General features: G+C 35.5%; 2 protein-coding genes across 2 annotated transcripts; one reads left to right on the top strand and one right to left on the bottom strand.

Annotated features, from left to right (window-relative positions):
* Positions 1 to 483: 483 nt before the first annotated feature.
* LOC116141388 (protein trichome birefringence-like 36) lies at positions 484 to 3,200 on the top strand. Its single transcript, XM_031426898.1, has 5 exons — positions 484 to 927; positions 1,570 to 1,741; positions 2,032 to 2,210; positions 2,465 to 2,623; positions 2,719 to 3,200. Exons 1-5 carry the CDS (start codon positions 506 to 508, stop codon positions 3,014 to 3,016), a joined length of 1,230 nt encoding a protein of 409 aa, XP_031282758.1. The 5' UTR covers positions 484 to 505; the 3' UTR covers positions 3,017 to 3,200.
* Positions 3,201 to 17,255: 14,055 nt separating this feature from the next.
* LOC116141341 lies at positions 17,256 to 18,628 on the bottom strand. Its single transcript, XM_031426858.1, has 2 exons — positions 18,516 to 18,628; positions 17,256 to 17,695 (listed from the first exon to the last, which is right to left on the bottom strand). The coding sequence occupies exon 2, from the start codon at positions 17,673 to 17,675 to the stop codon at positions 17,256 to 17,258; it is 420 nt and encodes a 139-aa protein (XP_031282718.1). The 5' UTR covers positions 17,676 to 17,695; positions 18,516 to 18,628.
* Between the last annotated feature and the right edge of the window lie 1,816 nt (positions 18,629 to 20,444).

Below are 20,444 nucleotides of genomic sequence, written 5' to 3'. Positions count from 1 at the left end.
CTCTGATGGCCTCAAGCTGTGGCTGCGAGAGCCCCCAAGGCCTCTAGTGGCTACCACAAGGCCTTAGAGACCTCCAACTTAGCCACGAGGCCGTTAGAGGTGGTGACGCTAGAACGGTAGAGGGTGGTTGCACAATTAGGGGTGGTGACAAATCTAGTTGGATGATTAGGGGGTGTTTTGTTATTTTGTCAAAGGGTAAAATTGTCTTTACACCTCTTAACAGATTTTTCATTAACGGAACCGAACAAAATGGGGTTAGGCTCCAATTTCCCAAACGAGCAGGCGCTTCTTGTGATTCCTCAAACGCGTGGGCGTTTGCTATAATTTCCCTATATATATAAACACTAATCTTGTAATAAATAATTTTTGTGCACGTAAAAAGTATAAAACTTCATTTATGTTATGAATCAGTTCATTATTTATTTTATTTTATTTTTAATGTAAATACACCATCAATTCCGGAATTCCAGTACAGGAGTCAAAGAAAAGACCCAGGATTGTCTCCATGTTAAAAAGCCTTCAACTTCTCCTGTGGAAAGTGGAGACTCTTCTTCATTCCAACACTCCCACTCTCAGTTCACTCATGGCTGAACAAAATCCAAATCCAAAGCCTCAGTTTCACTTTACCATCTTTATATTGACTACTTTTCTATGCTTCTTTCATGGCAAGTCATCTCAGTTTGGCCTATACAACAACGGGCTGTGGCTCAACGAAGACGATAATGAAGTTAACATGGCCCAAACCAGGCGTCAAACTTCCAAGAGTTGTGATTATACGGCCGGTAAATGGGTTTATGATCCCTCTTATCCTCTTTATGACACCAGTTGCCCATATCTTAGTACTGCAGTAAGCTGCCAGAAAAATGGACGTCCGGATTCTGAGTATCAGAAGTGGAAATGGAAGCCGCATTCTTGTTCCATTCCAAGGTATTTTTTCTTCAAAAGTTTGTATTTTTCTCTGTGTTAAAGATCAGCTAGAGGCTTTGTGTTCAAGACCCTCTTTTGTAGAAGCAAAATATTGATGATTACTTGTGTAATTTGTCTTGATTTTTTATCATGGGAAGAAATATGATGATGAATGTGAAACTTTGCCGCCTTATTCTTTTTCAATTCCAAGATGTTTTTGCTTCAAAAGTATGTATTTTTCTCAGTGTTAGAGATCAGCTAGAGGGTTTGTGTTCAAAACCCTCTTTTTTAGAAGCAAAATGTTGAAGATTACTTGTGTATATTCTCTTGATTCTGATCATAGTAAGAAATTTGATGATAAATGTGAAACTTTGAAGCCACATTCTTGTTCTATTCCAAGGTGTTTTGTGCTTCAAAAATATGTTTCTCAGTGTTGGAGATCAGCTAGAGGTTTTTTGTTCATAACCCTTTTTCAGAAGCGAAATGTTGAGAATTACTTGAGCATTTTGTCTTGATTCTGATCACGGTGAGAAAAATGATGATGAATGTGAAACTTTGGAGCCACCAGTTGCGATAGAAGTTAATTTTTCTTTTGTAAGTTTTGACTGTGTAGGGTAGATGCATGTTTGAGTGGTTTTGATGACTAATTTTTTGTGGTTTCAGGTTTGATGCACTGAAATTTCTGGCAAAGATGAGAAAGAAAAGGATAATGCTGGTGGGGGACTCTATAATGAGGAACCAGTGGGAATCTCTAGTCTGCTTAGTGCAGGGAGTTATTCCAACCGGGCGGAAGAAGGTGACATATAATGGGATTTCTATGGGCTTCCATGCCTTGGTAAGTTGTTAAATTTCTCTATCAAGGCAATTATTTGTGCCCTGATCATAAATATGCTAAAATTTTTTACAGATAATGTAGCTTTGCATGGGGATTCTCGGTTCAGATTGAGGTTTTGTTTAATTGAATTATGTGATCTGATTGCATAAGTTTTACTACTTTTCTTTTTAATTTTTTGGTCTGTTATAGAGTAAGTAGAATTTGATAGTGCTGTGGTTTAATGGTTAAGCCTCAAGTTAAATTGTTCTCTTCCAAGTGAGAATATGAGAGATCATGCTGCATTTTCGCAGGATTTTGATACCTCAATTGAGTTTTGTTGGGCTCCACTCCTAGTGGAATTGAAGAAAGGACCTGAAAACAAGAGAATCCTTCATTTGGATTTGATTGAAGAGAATGCAAGATATTGGAGAGGGGTTGACATTCTTGTGTTTGATTCAGCTCACTGGTGGACTCACCCTGAGAAGAAGTCGTAAGTTACATTTCCTGCTTATCTTATTAGCTTTCATCTTCATAAATGATTTTCCTGTTTGTGGTTATTCGCGTGATGAGGAAACAGAGGAAAGGAGAGAAAAAGATTTGAGCTTTTTTTTTTTGAGTTGCATTTCAAATAAGTTTGATCTAATTGGTAGTCTATCATCAATATGGAGAGGATGTTGTAATCTCAATTGCATTACTTAAAAGAGTAACATGTGATCTGAATTGAACAAGTAAATCTAATTTCAGGTGGGACTTTTACATGGAGGGACAATCTTTCTTTAGAAACATGAATCAGATGGTTGCTTATCAAAAAGGACTCACTACATGGGCAAAATGGGTGGATCTAAATCTCGATCCTCGTCAAACCAGAGTCATTTTCCGAAGCATGTCACCTACGCATAACAGGTATCATGAAATTGGCTGAAAATATAGACTGTTATTTCCTTTTAAGTATTGCATTTTAGTAGCTCTTATTTATTTATTTATTTTTCTTTTGACAGGGAAAATGGTTGGAAATGTTACAATCAGAAGACTCCTTTGCCCTCTTTTAGTCATCAACATGTTCCTGAACCACTAATAGTACTTCAAGAGGTGCTGAAAAGAATGAGATTTCCAGTATATTTGCAAGATATTACGACAATGTCAGCTTTCCGTAGAGACGGGCATCCCTCTGTGTACCGAAGGGTGATAAATCAGGAAGAGAGGCAGCACCCCACAGACTTCTCCTCCGACTGTAGCCACTGGTGCCTTCCTGGAGTGCCTGATAGCTGGAATGAGATGTTAAGTGCAATACTCTAAGTGAAAAATACTAGACTTGGTAGAGTAACTGTTCTACAAAACTCTAAACTTTGTTTCGGTCGTCCTAGAGTCTGTAAAATAAGTTATGGTACTTCATATTTTGAGTGTTTTACGAAGATTTTATCAGATGGTGAATGATATGTTTGGGCAGGTTACCTTTACTTGCCACAAATTTCTGACTGCAGCTCGTGGAATTTTCTTTGTTGCCTTTGAAACATGAAGAGGTTGAAAAGTTCAATCTACTGAAATTAAGCAGTGATTGAAGAGACAAAATTTTGGGGTCAATGAATCCAAGGCAACAATTCTTCAACAAGAAGTAAGAAAAGTGGGGAAAAAGCAACATGGTACCATTGAATTCATAATTCATCTAACTTTTACTTTTTGCAAGTGCTTCTAATAAATTATTAACTGAAGAAAAGCTTCTATATAGTTGACCATTTACTTTTGCTTTACCAAAAATAGGGAAATTTGGTAACCATCATAGTTATGAGCTTTCGCTTTTTCCACACTTCCTTCAAGAACAAGACTTGGTAATTCAGGTCTTTGAGATGATGATAATGATTCTGCATCATTGTCATCTCAGCATGAGAAAAACCCCCCCAGAGGTTTGACATAGTGGATAGAGCTTATTCAGTCTTGGCAGTGTCCCAGGTTCGAGTCTCTTATCACAATGGCCCCCTTAGGGGTGGAAAAAAATTGTTTTTAATTTTCTTGTAAAAACTAGTGTTTTAAAACTCAGTCCCCGTTTAACCTTCAACAAGACCTAAGGCCTTCACGTTCGAGTTACAAATTTTCTATTCAGTGAAAACCTTAGAAATTAGGACATCACTCCTGAACAATTGAAGTTGTAATGTAGAAATTCATGTGTATACACTTTGGTTTATGAAACTTCGCACTAGCAGATAGCAATATGAGATTATTTATATGGTATATTCTCTTTCGCTCACATTTATATAATTATATGGTATAATCATAAACTTGATTAATCTGTTATGTACTGTATTGTTGATAAAAATTACGAGTAAATTCTTAGTAAAGTCTCATGTAATTTAAACATTACTTGTGATACATTTGAGTTGTCTGGTACACAATTTTCTATTGATGGGCGTATACGTATATAATTTAATTACTTGAGAATTAATGTTTGATATTTAAACTTATGTAAGATATTGTTGTATTTTTATCTCTTACTTACCTTAAACAGTGGGACTTAGAGCACATTACTCTTAATTCAATAAAAAAAGCTCAGGACCCACTTTAATCATCTAATGTGAAACTTGTAGATCAAAAAACCTACCGTCATAAAAATAGGGTCTGATCCCGTAGAGTTGAGACCACTGACAATCCACTAGACCTGCACACATGAAAGGACAAGCGTGAAGCTTACGGAAAACATCGGGATGGTGTTTGCCGTAGGTACTCCGACGCTCAAGTCAACAAGGCTGAAAGGGATTATTAATAAGAATTAAGGAGAAGAAGGATTACCAAGAGTCTTGTCGAAGGCTAGGACTACGGCGGAGGCGTCGAATTCTTGGAAAAAGAACTTTAGAAGCAAATAGATAGTTTTGAGTAGTCTAAATGACTATGAATCCTCTTTTATAGAGGGCAAACCTTTGTTTATATAGTGAACCCAAGGAGTTGGAATCTTAGTAGGACACTAAGTCCTATTTTGGGAGATAATCCCTATCAAGAAAGAAATATGATTTCTTGACTTTATCAGATTAAGTTTAATAGTTTGAGTAAAATTTGAATCTAGTAGAAGAGAAGATAGAATGGGATTCTGATTTCTTATTTATGGACTGTTGCAGGCTAATGGGTTGAAACCCACTTTGACTTAACTTATGGATAGCCCAACTCATAAAGTGGGTAGTTCACAGGTGATTTTAAGCGTAGGCCCAATCGAGATTGGGTGAGTCTTAGGCCGTGACATGTTTATTTTGTTATTGGGCTTGTCAGGCTCAAGACAATTTTTGGCCTAACAGTTAGCCCCCCACTCTAAGTTAAGGAGTATTAGCTTAGAGAGTAAATTTAATTGAATGAGTGCGAACTGAGCAAATTAGTGCTAGCAGATCGTTAGGGTCGATGGACCGTTGTTTGGAGAAAGTTTACTCACCAACCTAAGTTAGGAGGAGTTTGTTCGACCAACTTGATTTGGGAGGTATTTGTTCGACAACTTGAGTTGAGAGAGTTTGCGGACCAACATGAGTTGGGAGGTGAATGCTCGACCAACGAGTTGAGAGAAGTTTGCTCGACCAAACTGAGTTGGGAGAGGTTTACTCGACCAACCTAAGTTAGGAGTGGATGTTCAACCAACCTGAGTAGGGAGAAGTTTGCTCGACCAACCTGAGTTGGGAGGGAATGCTCGACTAACCTGAGTTGAGAGAAGTTTGCTCGACAAACCTGAGTTGGGAGATTTTGTTCGACCAACCTGAGTTGGGAGAAGTTTCTCGACCAACCTAAGTGGAGAGGTTTACTCGATCAACTGTTGGGAAAAATGTCGACCACTTGAGTTAGGAGGTGAATGCTCGACCAACTGAGTTGGGAGAAATATGGATGTTCGCTCGACCCACTTGAGTGGGGAGGTTAGTATCCTGGAGAGTATGTTGTTCCTCCACTAGTGTAGAGAATGTGGTCATATCGCGCTATCGATCATTAGAGATGGCAATGTGACCTCCCCTTGCCTCAGTCTCATGTTGATGATTAAACAATGTATGCCAAATAGAGCTTGTCTGGAGCTTGTGATCGAGTACTTGTAGTTGAAAATCAATGTATTGGGCCTTGTGGCCGAGTTGATGTAAATTGATTGAAGGTGAACATGTTTTTTGTTGAATAGTACTTTTTTGAGTTGGGAGATACTAAACCAATGGAGAAGTAAATGCATGGGTGCATGTGTTCAAGTAATAAGTTAAATGGAGAAAAAATAAACCAAATTGAGTGCAAGTTAAGAGGTGAAGTAGTATGCATGGCGCATGGCGTGTAGTGTAATAAACCAATGAATTAAGCCAAATGAGAAGAAAAAGACAAATGGGGGTGAATGCTTATACTGTGATTAACAAAAACTAAGCAAAAGAAGTTTTTAGTAAAGCATACCAAGGAAAATGGTGCGCGCATGCCTAATTTGCTAGAGTGGTTTGATTCTGGTAAGCCGTGCCGAACGATTTGATCGTAGCAAATCAAGGGCGACTGCTGTGAACTTAGCTTTTATAGGGGAGATCCAGCTGAATGACCATTGTGTAATGTGCATTTTAATTAATGCATGTCAAATGATGGTCAGAATAGTAAGGTATGATTCGGCTTCACCCCTTTAGTTGAAAATGGACTCACATGGACCATTTTAAAATGGCTTTACTCTTTAGTCTTTATGACTGTGGTCCCCACATGATGCACTGTTTTAAATTAAAAAAAAAACTCTTAGGCTGGGAAAATGAGAATTTGTAGAACTTTTCTATGCAAAAAATCTTCAGCCGCTTTTCCTTTCAGGTAAAATCTTATAATATTTTTTATTTCTTTCCCTTTCAAGTGTTGCCACTCGTGCTTGCTAGATCGTGTCTCACTCTACATATCATCAAGTTGAATCTTTCAATTAAGTTGAATCGTTGTTGCAAGCATTGACCAGCCATGTGCTGAGCTTTTGGCTATGATACCATGGCCACAATGAGTAACCCGAGTGATAGCTAATGCGAGTGCTTGTGGAGATTTGGGTTGGAAAGCGGATTCATTGCTCGTTAGTGAAGTGGAGATTTAGATTTTCTTGTGGTGGATTTCGCCGGAGATCGTGGAAGCAGCAGAGAAATTTACATTGAAGAGGAGGAATAAGGGAGAGAAGAGGTGAAGTTTTTATTTTATTGTTCTAAAACACACACAGAGAATGTTGATGTCGGTGCTGGAGTTGGCGGTTGTGGCGCTGGAGATGGTGGCTTGATGATGTTGGTGTAGGTGCTTGTAGTTCGTGTTGTGGAGGTGGAGGGTGGGTGGATAGTGCTGGTGGAGGAGTGGTCACTTGGATGGAAAAGGTCCAGGTTCAGGGATAGTAGCGTACCTGGGTAAGAGCGAAATGGGCAGTATTAGAGGTAAGGATTCAGAAGTAAGAAATGATGCACGACGATGACGGTTGCCACTAGGTGGCGATCTGTGGAGTGGCGAAGGGGGTAATGGTCATCAGTTGTTGTCGGCATTGGGTTTGAAGAGGAAAAAGATAAAGACGGCAAGAGATATGGAGTAAAGTATGAAAGAGAGACGTGATTTTCCAGTTTTGTAAGGAAGAAAAAGTGACTATATTCGTAAAGAGAAACAGTCTGAGATTGTTATACAAGGAAAATAAGGTCATGTTTGGATGTGTGAGGGTTTTTAGATTGCCTGAATAGATATAATATAAATGACATGTGAATAGATAAAACAAATGAAGAAAGGTAAAGAATATTTTTTCTATCGTGATGAAATTTTGGTTAACGATGTTAGTCAGGTAGAGTTTTGTGCCTCCTCTCATGTTGCAAGTCGTCATTAGCAGATGATTGTCAGGGCTCTACGATAGATGACAAACTGTAGATACAAAAATCTACCATCATGAAAATAGGGATGTATCTCGTGAGATTGAGGCCACTGACAATCCCTAGACCTACACACATGAAAGGACAAGTGTGAAGCTTACGAAAAACATCGGAGTGGTGTTTGTCGTAGGCAATCCGAGCTCAAATTAGCAAGGCTAAAGGAGATTATTTGATAAGAATTAATGAGAAGAAGGATTACCAGGAGTCTTGTCGGAGGCTAATACTATGGCGGAGGCATCGAGTTCTAGGAATAAATAGATGGTTTTGAGTAGTCTAGATTACTGTGGAGATTCCCTCTTTATAGAGCAAACTTTGTTTATATAGTGAATCCAAGGGTTGAAATTCTAGTAAGACATAAATCCTATTTTGGGAGATAATCCATATAAAGAAAGAAATATGATTTCTTGACTTATCAGATTAAGTTATAGTTTGAGTAAGATTTGGAATCTTAGTAGAAGAGGAGAAGAATAGATTCTGATTTCTATTTATATACTGTTTCTAGGCTAATAGGTTGAAACCCAGTTTAGCTAACTTATAGCCCAACTCATACAATAGATAGTTCACAATGTGTTTTAAGCGTAGGCCCAATCAGGATTGGGCTGAGACCTTGGGCCTTGATATGTTTATTTCATTATTGAGTTTCGTCAGGTTCAAGACGATTTTGGCCCTAACAAAACTCTTATAACTTAACAATACCCCTACAACTAGATGATCAAATGGAGAAGAAACATAGATCGAACTTTATCAGAAAATATGGAGCCGATCACTCACACATTGAGAGGTTACTGGATTTAACTTTAGTTTCTAATATCATATCTTATTGAGAGCTTATGGATCTGACTTCAGTTGTAATTGTTGGATATTTAGGTTTCCAACTCAAAAGACTGGTCGATAAGGTGGAGTGACTACCCTCCTTACAAAGCCATTACCCTTACTCGTCCAGGCATTTTTAGATTTAAAAAGCTGAAATTAAATTGGTCTAAAAAATTATAAAACTATAAAGGGTGAAAATGTCCACAACATGTCGTCTACCAACTTGTCATAAGAACGAGATAATGAGCATGTTTGGTTGAGCTTATGAAAATTAGCTATAAACAGTTAGTACTTATAAGCTAATTTGAGCTTATAAGCATTTGAAATTTTAAGCAGTTACGTGTTTGGTTAAAGTACTTATAAATGGATAATAAGTAGTTGACGTATTTGAATAATTAGCTTATAAGTACAATTTATTAAAATGACTACAAAGAATACTATATTATTTATCAATTAATAAATTATACGATGAAATTTTAAAATTAAATAGGGATAATATCGGTAATATAGTTGGTCAACAAAAAAAAAAAAAGTACCTCCCCTCACAATTTTTTTTTTTTTTTTTTTTTTTTTTTGCTATCCCAAAAAGGTTATACAAATAAGTCAATTAATTTTAGAACTTATAAGCTAATTTGACAGCTTACAGCTTCATATAACTCTAATATTCATATGTTTAATAAATGCCATTTTGCCCCAAACAGTGTTCAGGTATACTCAAACCCCCTATATTTGGGACTCTTGGTGACTTAAATATATTCATCTATCATTTTTTTTTTTTTTAAAGTTAAGAATCTGGAAGATTTGTCATTAATATTTATTACACAAGCGATGTGTTGTTTATTAATTGAGTAACACTAGCGTTTATAAGAGGCTAATACAAAGAGACAATCACTACCTTAAATTCATGATTCTCTCTCTCTCTCTTTTTCCTTCTTTTAAGGGCATAGATTGCTCTTTGTATGGCTCTTGTATGCATCTTTGTAAGGCTAGTGTTCTCTTTAATTATATCATATAAAAGACATGTCATTTATATACCGAACATCATTGCTTCTACAGAAAACGATATGTCGTATATGTTTATAATATCATGTAACCCCCTTGTTCTCTCTGCATTTGTTCTTGTGGAGCTAAATGGTATTTACCAGGGTTCTGAAAACCAGACCGGGCCCCAGTTTTCTGGGTTGCTCGGTTAGACTGGTTAGACTAATGGTCAGATGGTTATGTCAATAACAAAAGTATTTTTAAAAAATTTATTAGTCTCTAAAATTTTAATATATTACAAAAATACCCCTAAAGTTCAATTAGTCCCTAAAATTTTAAGATATTGCAAAATGCTTCCCAAAAAATTATAAATTAGTCCCTAAATTCTGAAATATTACACCCCTAAAAATTACAAATTAGTCCTTAAAAGTTTGAAATATAACATAAACCCCCTTAGAACTGAACCGAACGCGAGGCTATCGGTTCCCAGTCTAATCGGTCTAATCCGAGTTTTAAAACACTTGTATTCACCATCTGAATTTTTAAATTTAACGATCAGAGAGGACTTAGGACAAGCCATTTTATAGTGAATATAAAAATTACATTAAATTATTTTATATTATCCCAAATAATCTATATCTTAATTGTAGTTTATTAATAATACTTTCCAAATTCAAATTTAACATTGACGTATAATTATTTTTATTTTTATTTCTCATCTTCTTGCACTTTATCAAAAAATAATAATAAAAAACATTGACCTATCATGTATTTAACAATTATTGAGATAAGATTAAATTATTTATTTAATAACTTTTATATTTTTCTTATAATAATTTTTTAATTATTGTTTGAAACATATGATGATTTAATATATATCACATATATATCTTGATTTGATTTTCAAAATTAGATTATTTAAAACTAGTTTAATCAGTAAAATGTTTAAAAATATAGATATTTAATAAGTATCCAAATACTAATTTTGAGATGTCATGTATATAAAATATTATAAGCAGTCACTGGTGTTAGTTATACCCGAAGGTTTATCTCGAGTCGTAGGAGAGTTCTCTACCACATTTGTGCAATTACCTTAATCTATTGTGACTTGTAAGAGTTGTCCATGATCCTAAAAATTAGACAGGCTCCAATGTAGGACCGATACCTCAAATACCTAAAAATAAAAAAAATAATTTAAAACATTTATAATCGGTTATAATCCCTACCTCCCTTGAGGTTTGCATTTTCCAAGTGACACCCCACAGTTTAAAATAGCATCCCTAACCTCCCTTAGGTTTGAAAATTCTCTCAAATCTCCCTCTTCACCATTTGCCAGAAGAACTGTTAGATTTACTTTATTTCCTCGACGAAAGGTCTAAACCCCCTACATATATAGATCTTTAAAAAACCCCTTGAGATATTGGAAATACTCAAATGCCTACAAATAATACTAAGTTCCTCTCAACTCCAACAATTAATAATACATTACTTTTAATTTTATAAAAAAAAAATATAAACGTATACACTTGAGGGGCTTTTTTTAATAAAGATATACATAGGGGGTTTAGAAACTCTTATTTGTTAACAAATGGTGTTCGAGAAATTTTTTGAGATTTGAGGGGGAGAAGAGGGATTCTATTTAAACTTGTGGGGTGTCACTAAAAATACAACAAATCAGAAGATGAGGATAAACCCTTTAATCAAATATAAAAAGCCCATTGACTCTATTTTGAAAATCCCATGAAAAATTTTTCGAATGATTCTAAACAACCCCACATGTCTTCTAAAAACTCCACACACGAGTCAAATTGTTATAAGAAATGGATAATGGAGAGGAGTGCATTTGCATTTTCAATCTCTTGACATCCACATCCTAAGAGTGTGTTTGGTGGGAGTAATAAAGACTACTGATGTAATGTCATTTATATTACTTAATTACCATGTTTGGTTGTCAAGTAATATAAGATTCCAGTAATCTTCCAAAACCAATAGGGGTATTTGGATCATATAGTTTATTATGGAGATATTATATTAACGGAAAGAAATCCACCTTGAAGATTACTAGGAATATTTAGAAAATGTGTTTTGTTGGGAGGCTAAATTGGTGGGTATGTTATATAGATTACTAAATCCCCTCCTTTTTAAATATTAATATAATATTATTATTTTTTTGAATTTATTTTAACCCCATACTTTTCAGATTTAGCAAAAACTCATAGCAACCAAAACGTTTTAAACTTAACAAAATACCATACCCACCCCAAGCCACTGTCAACAGCTAGCCACCATCGCCGTGGCCAAACATCGTCATCTGCTTAATTTAAAAAAATATTATCCCCTCCAAAGGGTCTATAGTATTATTATTGGTAATATAGGGTAATTTGATTATCTCAATTTCTTAAGTATTTTAAGACACTTAGTAATCTTATTTTTGTTACAATTTTACCCATATAATAAAATTTTAGGACAATAATACCCTTGTTTTAAAAAAATTTATAAAAATACTAATGACTATTTTATCCTTATATACAAAGTTTTTAGGACATAAATACCTCTAGATTTTAAAAAATTACCCAGGGTGGTGACAAGATCTAGCCACCACCGCCAGCCTCCAGCACCACCGACAGTGACACGACAGCGACGATAGAATGGCGCCGACTGGCCGATCGTGCGCCGATAAGGCCATTTTCGGCCATGGATATGGATCCATGGCTGGAAACAGCCAGATCTAAACGGCCACATATCGATCGTGAAAGGCTAGTATCTTTGGCCGTGAAACAACTGCCGTTTCAGACTAGATCCTCCACTGTTGCCGCAACGGTGGTGGAGGCCGTCGGCAGTGGCTTGGGGTGGTGGGGGTATTTTTTAAGTTTAAACTTTTTGGTGATGGGGGTGTTTTAATAAATAGAAATATAGAAGGTTAACAAATATTCAAAAGATAATAATATATTATATTAAAAGTAGAGCAGTTGTAAATTATAACAACCCAACCAACCATTCCCAACATTCACAGTAATCTTCTAGGTATCTATCTTTCATTAATAACATTCTAGTAATATAACATTCCTTAAACACACACACCTAAGTACCTTTATTTACACTAGAAACTTCGTGGGAGAATTATTTTTTGTTTTTTTTTTAGACTGAGGGTTTCGGGCTACTTACACGCACCTTAACTAATTTTCGAGACCTTGAAACTATCGATCGTTTAAAAGCTCAAGTAGCCATCCCTATTAGGGCTAAGGTCAATCAAACCCAGACCTCTTGAGTAACACTCAAGGTTCTAGTTGACCACTCATCACCCAGGGGTGGTTTCTGTGGGAGAAGTTTGTGATAGGAAATTCGCTCAATTTGGTAAATCTAACAACCATGCAATCATTAAAGAAGATTTGCTACGTTAGTTAGATACTAGATCAAGAAAATAGCAAATTGGAAAGAAAATAATGTTTGTGTGAGACTCCTTAGGATTGTTTACTTATTTTTAGTTGGTCCCCCATTGGGATCTATAAAGCCTTAACCTCTAAATGTGTGGAGAAATTTAGGGTGTATCACCGTGATTTTAATGGCATCATGTTGCCTTAGATGGTGGTTCATGACACCTCAAAGATTAGAACATGAAAAGTGATCATATTCATCATAGATTTTCATATTGGCTTCTTGTGAATTAGACTAACTAATTTCTCCAACAATATCTTTGCAAAAAAAACACTTATCTCAACAACTTTATGTTTGGTTTACTATTTCAGATACTATTCTCTATCCTTTTCAAAAATACACCTTTACACAATTTCAAGTAACACTCTACAAAACCACATTTTATTAAATCTTATTCTCGTATAATAATCACATCAACTCAAATACTATTTCAAAAATCCTATCAAAAATAACAAAACAAAACACCCTTATATACATTGTTTTAAAACTCGACTTGGTCCGACCGATTGAACGTTCAACTAGGACTTGGGGCTTCATGCCACATTACCTGTTCTATTCACCAAACCCTAGAAATTGGGATAATGATCGACGAACATTGAAGGTCGGATGTTAGAGCTTTTGAAGGAAAGTGCCAGTGAATGCAATGGTGGTGACGAGTTAATTTTGATGAGTGAATCAACTAGAAATCGAAAAAAACAGGGACAGACAGAACAACAGCTTTTGCCGACGATTGGCAGGCTAATGAGGGTGGGTTTGTGGTCGGGAGGCAGAAGAGAGTATTTTCAAGGTGATGGGGAGGGTTGTCGATGCTAGTGTCGGTGAGATTAGCTTGGAATGTTGACGTTGACGTGGTGAGATCTGCCTAAATTTTCTAGGGAATGGGCTCAAGGGATGATTGAGATTGCATTTAGAGTGTTGTCGTCGCCAACCAGTCGTACGCCATTTGTATTTGAAGTGTTGTTGCTAAATTTCAAACCAGTAAAAACTGTAACTTTTGTAATTTTTAAGGGGTGTCAATCAACCCGAACCCAACAACTTTGTCGAGTTTCACCCGGTTGGGTTTTAAAACAATGTTAATACAACAACTTTTTCATGGAAGATTACTACACTATTAAACAATTCTAACAACAGATTTACACATACAAATTCTAAAAACTGTAATACAATCCTTAAAAACTGTTAAGAAAATTGAGATGATAAAGATAGAGAAGATGGCCGTGGAGGGAGCGTTAACATGGGTTTAATAACATTTGTAAAGAACAAAATGGAAAAGGTTGGGTATGGTTTGATTGAAAAAGGAAAAGAAGAAATAATAATGGTGGTTGGTGTTGGAAGGCAGCATGCTTCATTGATGGCATTAACTGTGGAGACTGTAGTCATTTTGACATTGAACTCTGGCCTACACGTCCACCAATCTCGCCCACCAAAACTCTCTGCCTTCTCTCTCTTTCGTGCATCAGTTCGTGGCAACGACCAATAAAGAGAAAATAATTTCTCTCACCTCCCTTTAAGTTAAGGAAATAACAGTTAGACCCCATAGGTAACATATTTGTTATTCATTCAGAGGGATAATAACAATCTCATCTCTGAGGTTTGACTTAAGTAGTTCTTTAGTGTAGTGTAATTTTTAGTAATTTTTGCTCTATCCATAACATTGTCTCAGTAAATATTAGCAAACTTCAAGACTAAAATGTTAATAACAAGGATCAAAACATTATCAAAAAGTTCTATGGACTTAGTTTGCTTAAGGCAAACCTTAAGGAATTTTTTTTTTTAAGGTATCTGAAGTACAAATGAGTTTGCTAATCCTCAGGCTACAAAAACTCTACACTCAATGGACAAGGTAATTATACAAATGTGATAAGTTACCTCTCCTAGTAATTCGAACATAGATCTCTAAGTATACTAACTTAGTGACTAAAAAGTTTGTATCCGACCACAAGAGTTGAGGTTTAAGGACGAAATTTTTATTTTCCTTATTTAGATAATGTGTAATAACACCATGAATTTAAGGGCAAGTATGTAAAACTCATTATTCCATGTGGATTCAAGGGAAAAATGATAATTTGATGGGAATAGAGTTAGAGGAGGTTGTTATTGATTTCAATTAGGTGCGTTAAACAGTTAGTCCTTAAGCTGAGGGGACGTCATGTAATTTGGCTAAAGAGAAAGCTAAAGCAGGACATAATTACCACCATTAAGGCAATGAGTTAAAGGTTACCAAAATTGGTCCACCCTGCCGTGACTCATGCCCTCAATTCCAAAATTTCCTTTTTCTTTTTCTAAAATATCGGGTTGTCTATTATTAATTTTTTTTAACTAAGGTGTATGTACTCATTTTTGCGATCTCAACTAATTTTGGGATTTATTGAACACCATACAAATCTAAAGGATAAGTCACAATATTATTATAGTACTGGTAGGTCTCCAAGTTTGAACCTAAGAATTCAAACCTGCTTAACGCCGGCCAACCCATAAAATTAAGTATACATAATATGATAGACTAATATAATATAAAATTTATAAATTGTATTTGAAGTAGAAGTAGAGTCAACATTAAATAGTATAATATTTTAATGTAATAAATTATATATATTTTTTTATTAATATTAACACGGTAGTTAATACAACACAACAGTAGTTAAAATCAAAATTAAGATTCTAACTTAGCTTATATAATATAATAAGTCTACGACAATGAAAATTGTTCTAATAATCATCCCTTTATCTAGGGGATTCTTAGAAAAATCATTAGAAAAACATTTATAATCTTAAACCTCGGATTATATATCCAGAAGCATATCAACGACTTCTTAAACTACAATCAGTCTAAGTTCAGAAGGCTTTTATAATCTGAGGCCTCTATGGCCTCAAGCTGTGGCTCGAGAGCCCCCAAGGCCTCTAGTGGCTACCACAAGGCCTTAGAGACCTCCAACTTAGCCAGGGGTCGTTGGAGGTGGGACGCTAGAACGCAGAGGGTGGTTGCACAATTAGGGTGGTGACAAATCTAGTTGGATGATTAGGGGGTGTTTTGTTATTTGTCAAGGGTAAAATGTCTTTACACCTCTTAACAGATTTTTCTAACGGAACCGAACAAAATGGGGTTAGGCTCCAATTTCCCAAACGAGCAGGTTCTTGTGATTCCTCAAAGCGCGGGGTTTCATATTTCCCTATATATATATAAACACTAACTTGTAATAAATAATTTTTGTACACGTAAAAAGTATAGTTTTTTATTTTTAATGTAAATACACATCAATTCCGAATTCCAGTACAGTCAAAGAAAAAGCTTAACGCAGGATGTCTCCATGTTAAAAAGCCTTCAACTTCTCCTGTGGAAAGTGGAGACTCTTCTTCATCCAACACTCCATCTCAGTTCACTCATGGCTGAACAAAATCCAAATCCAACAGCCTCAGTTTCATTTACCATCTTATATTGACTACTTTTCTATGCTTCTTTCATGGCAAGTCATCTCAGTTTGGCCTATACAACAACGGGCTGTGGCTCAACGAAGACGATAATGAAGTTAACATGGCCCAAACCAGGCGTCAAACTTCCAAGAGTTGTGATTATACGGCCGGTAAATGGGTTTATGATCCCTCTTATCCTCTTTATGAACCAGTTGCCCATATCTTAGTACTGCAGTAAGCTGCCAGAAAAATGGACGTCCGGATTCTGAGTATCAGAAGTGGAAATGGAAGCCGCATTCTTGTTCCATTCCAAGGTATTTTTCTTCAAAAGTTTGTATTTTTCTCTGTGCTAAAGATCAGAGAGGCTTTGTGTTCAAGACCCTCTTTGTAGAAGCAAAATTTGATGATTACTTGTGTAATTTGTCTTGATTTTTTATCATGGGAAGAAATATGATGATGAATGTGAAACTTTGCCGCCTATTCTTTTCAATTCCAAGATGTTTTTGCTTCAAAAGATGTATTTTTCTCAGTGTTAGAGATCAGCTAGAGGGTTTGTGTTCAAACCCTCTTTTTTAGAAGCAAATGTTGACAAACGATGCATTTTAGCTGAGAATGATTTTTCAAAATGGCAACAAATCTCTAAATCAAACGTACAATTTTTGTCCATTTACTTTTGAACAATAATCAACTCTTTTAGGAAGGCCAAAAAAAGTTTGGTACAACCTGTACATGGCAAAAATCCAAGAGAACCAAAAAGAAAGGAAAAAAAAAAAAACTGAAGCCCTTAACGTAATTTATAAAACATGTACAATTTCTATCTGACTCAATACCAAGATTAAAAAAAAAATACTTATTTTTGGCACACGTCCACACCTGAATGCTAACAGTAAGATTGATCTTCATTGACATATAATTGTTTGAACTGTCTCGTACTCATACGTGATAGAAGATAACCAGAAAACAGAAAAGTATATGCCAGGTTCACATGTTATGTAGAAACACTAATAAGACAAATTCAAGGGTCAACTGGTATATTGTAAGCAGCATTATAATTACCGGGCCTTATTAGAGCCATCCAACACGTTTGCTTTAAACCGTTTTAATTCCTCGGTAGCTACCGCAAGGGGAGGCTTTGCATGAGCAGCTCCAAAAGCATTTTCTTCTGCAGTGGTCCCAAGAGACGGCCCCAACGCTTTCCTTATCAGATCACCTAACCGTGTATATTTTTGATCAACCATTGTGATAGGATCCAATGTTAACCACTGAGATAATGACGGAACATCCCCTGTTGGCGTAGCCATCCCTCGAGACATACTGCTCACAGAACTAAACATTCGGCTCTCACTCCCCTCCAGGAAGCTTCCAGACCTATCCAATGAATAAATCCCCCGCTGTCCATTTGGATAGTTCCCTGAAGATGCCAAATCTTCCGGACTAGCTGAACTAGACTCAAATCTCACATTTCCCGCCATAACTCTAATTCAACACATATCTACAAAAAGGTTTAATTAAAAAACAAAAAAAAAAAAAAAAAACATTTTAGTGACTCCAACACAGCAAATCCGTCAAACATGGAGCAAAATTTCAACATATAGACCACAACTAAAAGTACCCATATGCCAAAATTAGTGTCAATACTTGCTTATTAATATGTCTTTCTTCAACTCAATATGTCAGAAAATTTCACCCAACATAATAAGCGCTAAATGTTTGCAAGTACAATAAAACTGTACAACAAAAGAGAACAAAAGTTTAGCCATATCATTGAGCTTTCAAAAAGTTACTTTAATTAAGCTAAAACTAGCATTAACCAAAATTTTCCTTCTCTGATTCCAAATAAATCGACATATCTTCAAACTAATTAAAATAATTCTCAACATTCTCAAATTAAAAAATTGTCAAACATAAAAGCGAATCCCAGCAATCAAACGAGCCTTAAGGCTTAACTTCAAAACAATTATCTACAACATTAGCACAAATCGAGAAACCCCCTAAAATTAAACCTCCAAACAGCATTTAAGCAAACAAAACTACTAAAGTTCAAAGCAGAATATCAAAACAAAACAAAATTCAGAATTCGAAAAATCGCGATATACAATACAAAACGACAAAAGAATGCAAAATTCCCATAAGCCCAATCCGTATATTGCTTCTTACTTACGAACAAGCAATCCCCAAACTTCTCTGTACTTCAAAACCCTAATTCGAGCAACGAATTAGGGTTTTGCAAAATTCACCCGAAATTAAACCCTACAATCAAGTCGAAAACCCAACAATTGAAAAATTCGAAGCTAAAATTACACAAAACGTACCGGCATTGACCGATCGAGCACGAAACGAGATCGTATTGTAGAGAGAGAAACTAAAAAAGGGTTTTTTTATAGAGAGAGAAAGTACATAGTTACTAAAGAGATTCTTCGGACAGAGAGAGAAAGGGGCAAAAAAAAAAACAAGTGGGTCCCGAGAAAATTTAGGGGGAGAGTAGGGAGAAGTATAGAGCAGATGAAATCAGGACCGTTGGTTTCTTTATGAAGCGTAGATCGCAAGCGTTGGATCAGGCTAATTGGGAGTGGGGTCCTTTTGAATTTTTAGATTGTGAGATTGTGATGGTGAAATTGTACTTGAGGAATATACTATTTTTGCACCTGGGTTTTTGTAGCAAAAGAATGGCTGGAATGATTATTTTTATTTTTATATTATATTATTTTTATTTTTGGAAAGAAGATGAGGTGAGAATTTTTGAAAAATTAGAGAGGAAATTTGGAGTAAAAAGTGCTCGTATTTTTTTTGGTTGGGACCAAAGCTTAGGGATCAAAAAGGTTACTAAAATTGACTTCGGTTGACTTTGGAGGTGTTGAATTGAATGTGTGGATAGGGTGATTTTGTATGGTTGGTCACCTATTTGGAATATGTTGATGTTTCAAAACTACCCTCAGACTCAAATTTCATCAAAAGAAAGTTGACGTTCAAGGATATCTGAGTCATTTAATCTGACATATTTTACAAAAATAAGTGAGGATAAATTAGTAAGTTTATATAAATTTCAACTTTTTGATTTAATTGTCTTATAAGACTTTTAGGGTTTTTTTGTTTTTTTTTAATGATTTCTTGTAAAAATACTAGTGTTTTAAAACTCAGTCCGGCCGATTGAACCTTCAACAAGACCTAAGGCCTTCATCGAGTCGAGTTACAAATTTTCTTATTCATTGAAAACCTTAGAAATTAGGACATCAATCCGTGAACAATTGAAGGTTGTAATGTTAAGAAATATCATGTGTTATACACTTTTGGTTTATGAAACTTTCGCACTAGCAGATAGCAATATGAGATTATTTATATGGTATATTCTCTTTCGCTCACATTTATATAATTATATGGTATAATCATAAACTTGATTAATCTGTTATGTAACTGTATTGTTGATAAAAATTACGAGTAAATTCTTAGTAAAGTCTTCATGATAATTTAAACATTACTTGTGATACATTTGAGTTGTCTTGGTACTACAATTTTCTATTGATGGGCGTATACGTATATAATTTAATTACTTAGAAGATTAATGTTGATATTTAAACTTATTGTTAAGATATTGTTGTATTTTTATCTCTTACTTACCTTAAACAGTGGGACTTAGAGCACATTACTCTTAATTCAATAAAAAAGCTCAGGACCCCACTTTAATCATCTAATGTGAAACTTGTAGATGCAAAAAACCTACCGTCATAAAAATAGGGTCTGATCCCGTGAGGTTGAGACCACTGACAATCCACTAGACCTGCACACATGAAAGGACAAGCGTGAAGCTTACGGAAAACATCGGGATGGTGTTTGCCGTAGGTACTCCGACGCTCAAGTCAACAAGGCTGAAAGGGATTATTTAATAAGAATTAAGGAGAAGAAGGATTACCAAGAGTCTTGTCGAAGGCTAGGACTACGGCGGAGGCGTCGAATTCTTGGAAACAAGAACTTTAGAAGCAAATAGATAGTTTTGAGTAGTCTAAATTGACTATGGGAGATTCCTCTTTTATAAGAGGGCAAACCTTTGTTTATATAGTGAACCCAAGGAGTTGGAATCTTAGTAGGACACTAAGTCCTATTTTGGGAGATAATCCCTATCAAGAAAGAAATATGATTTCTTGACTTTATCAGATTAAGTTTAATAATTTAAACAAGATTTGGAATCTTAGTAGGACACTAAGTCCTATTTTGGGAGATAATCCCTATCAAGAAAGAAATATGAT

Source organism: Pistacia vera, unplaced genomic scaffold (assembly GCF_008641045.1).
Source record: "Pistacia vera cultivar Batoury unplaced genomic scaffold, PisVer_v2 Contig398, whole genome shotgun sequence".
Classification (NCBI taxonomy): Eukaryota; Viridiplantae; Streptophyta; class Magnoliopsida; order Sapindales; family Anacardiaceae; genus Pistacia; species Pistacia vera.
This window is presented reverse-complemented; position numbering and strand designations above follow the sequence as displayed.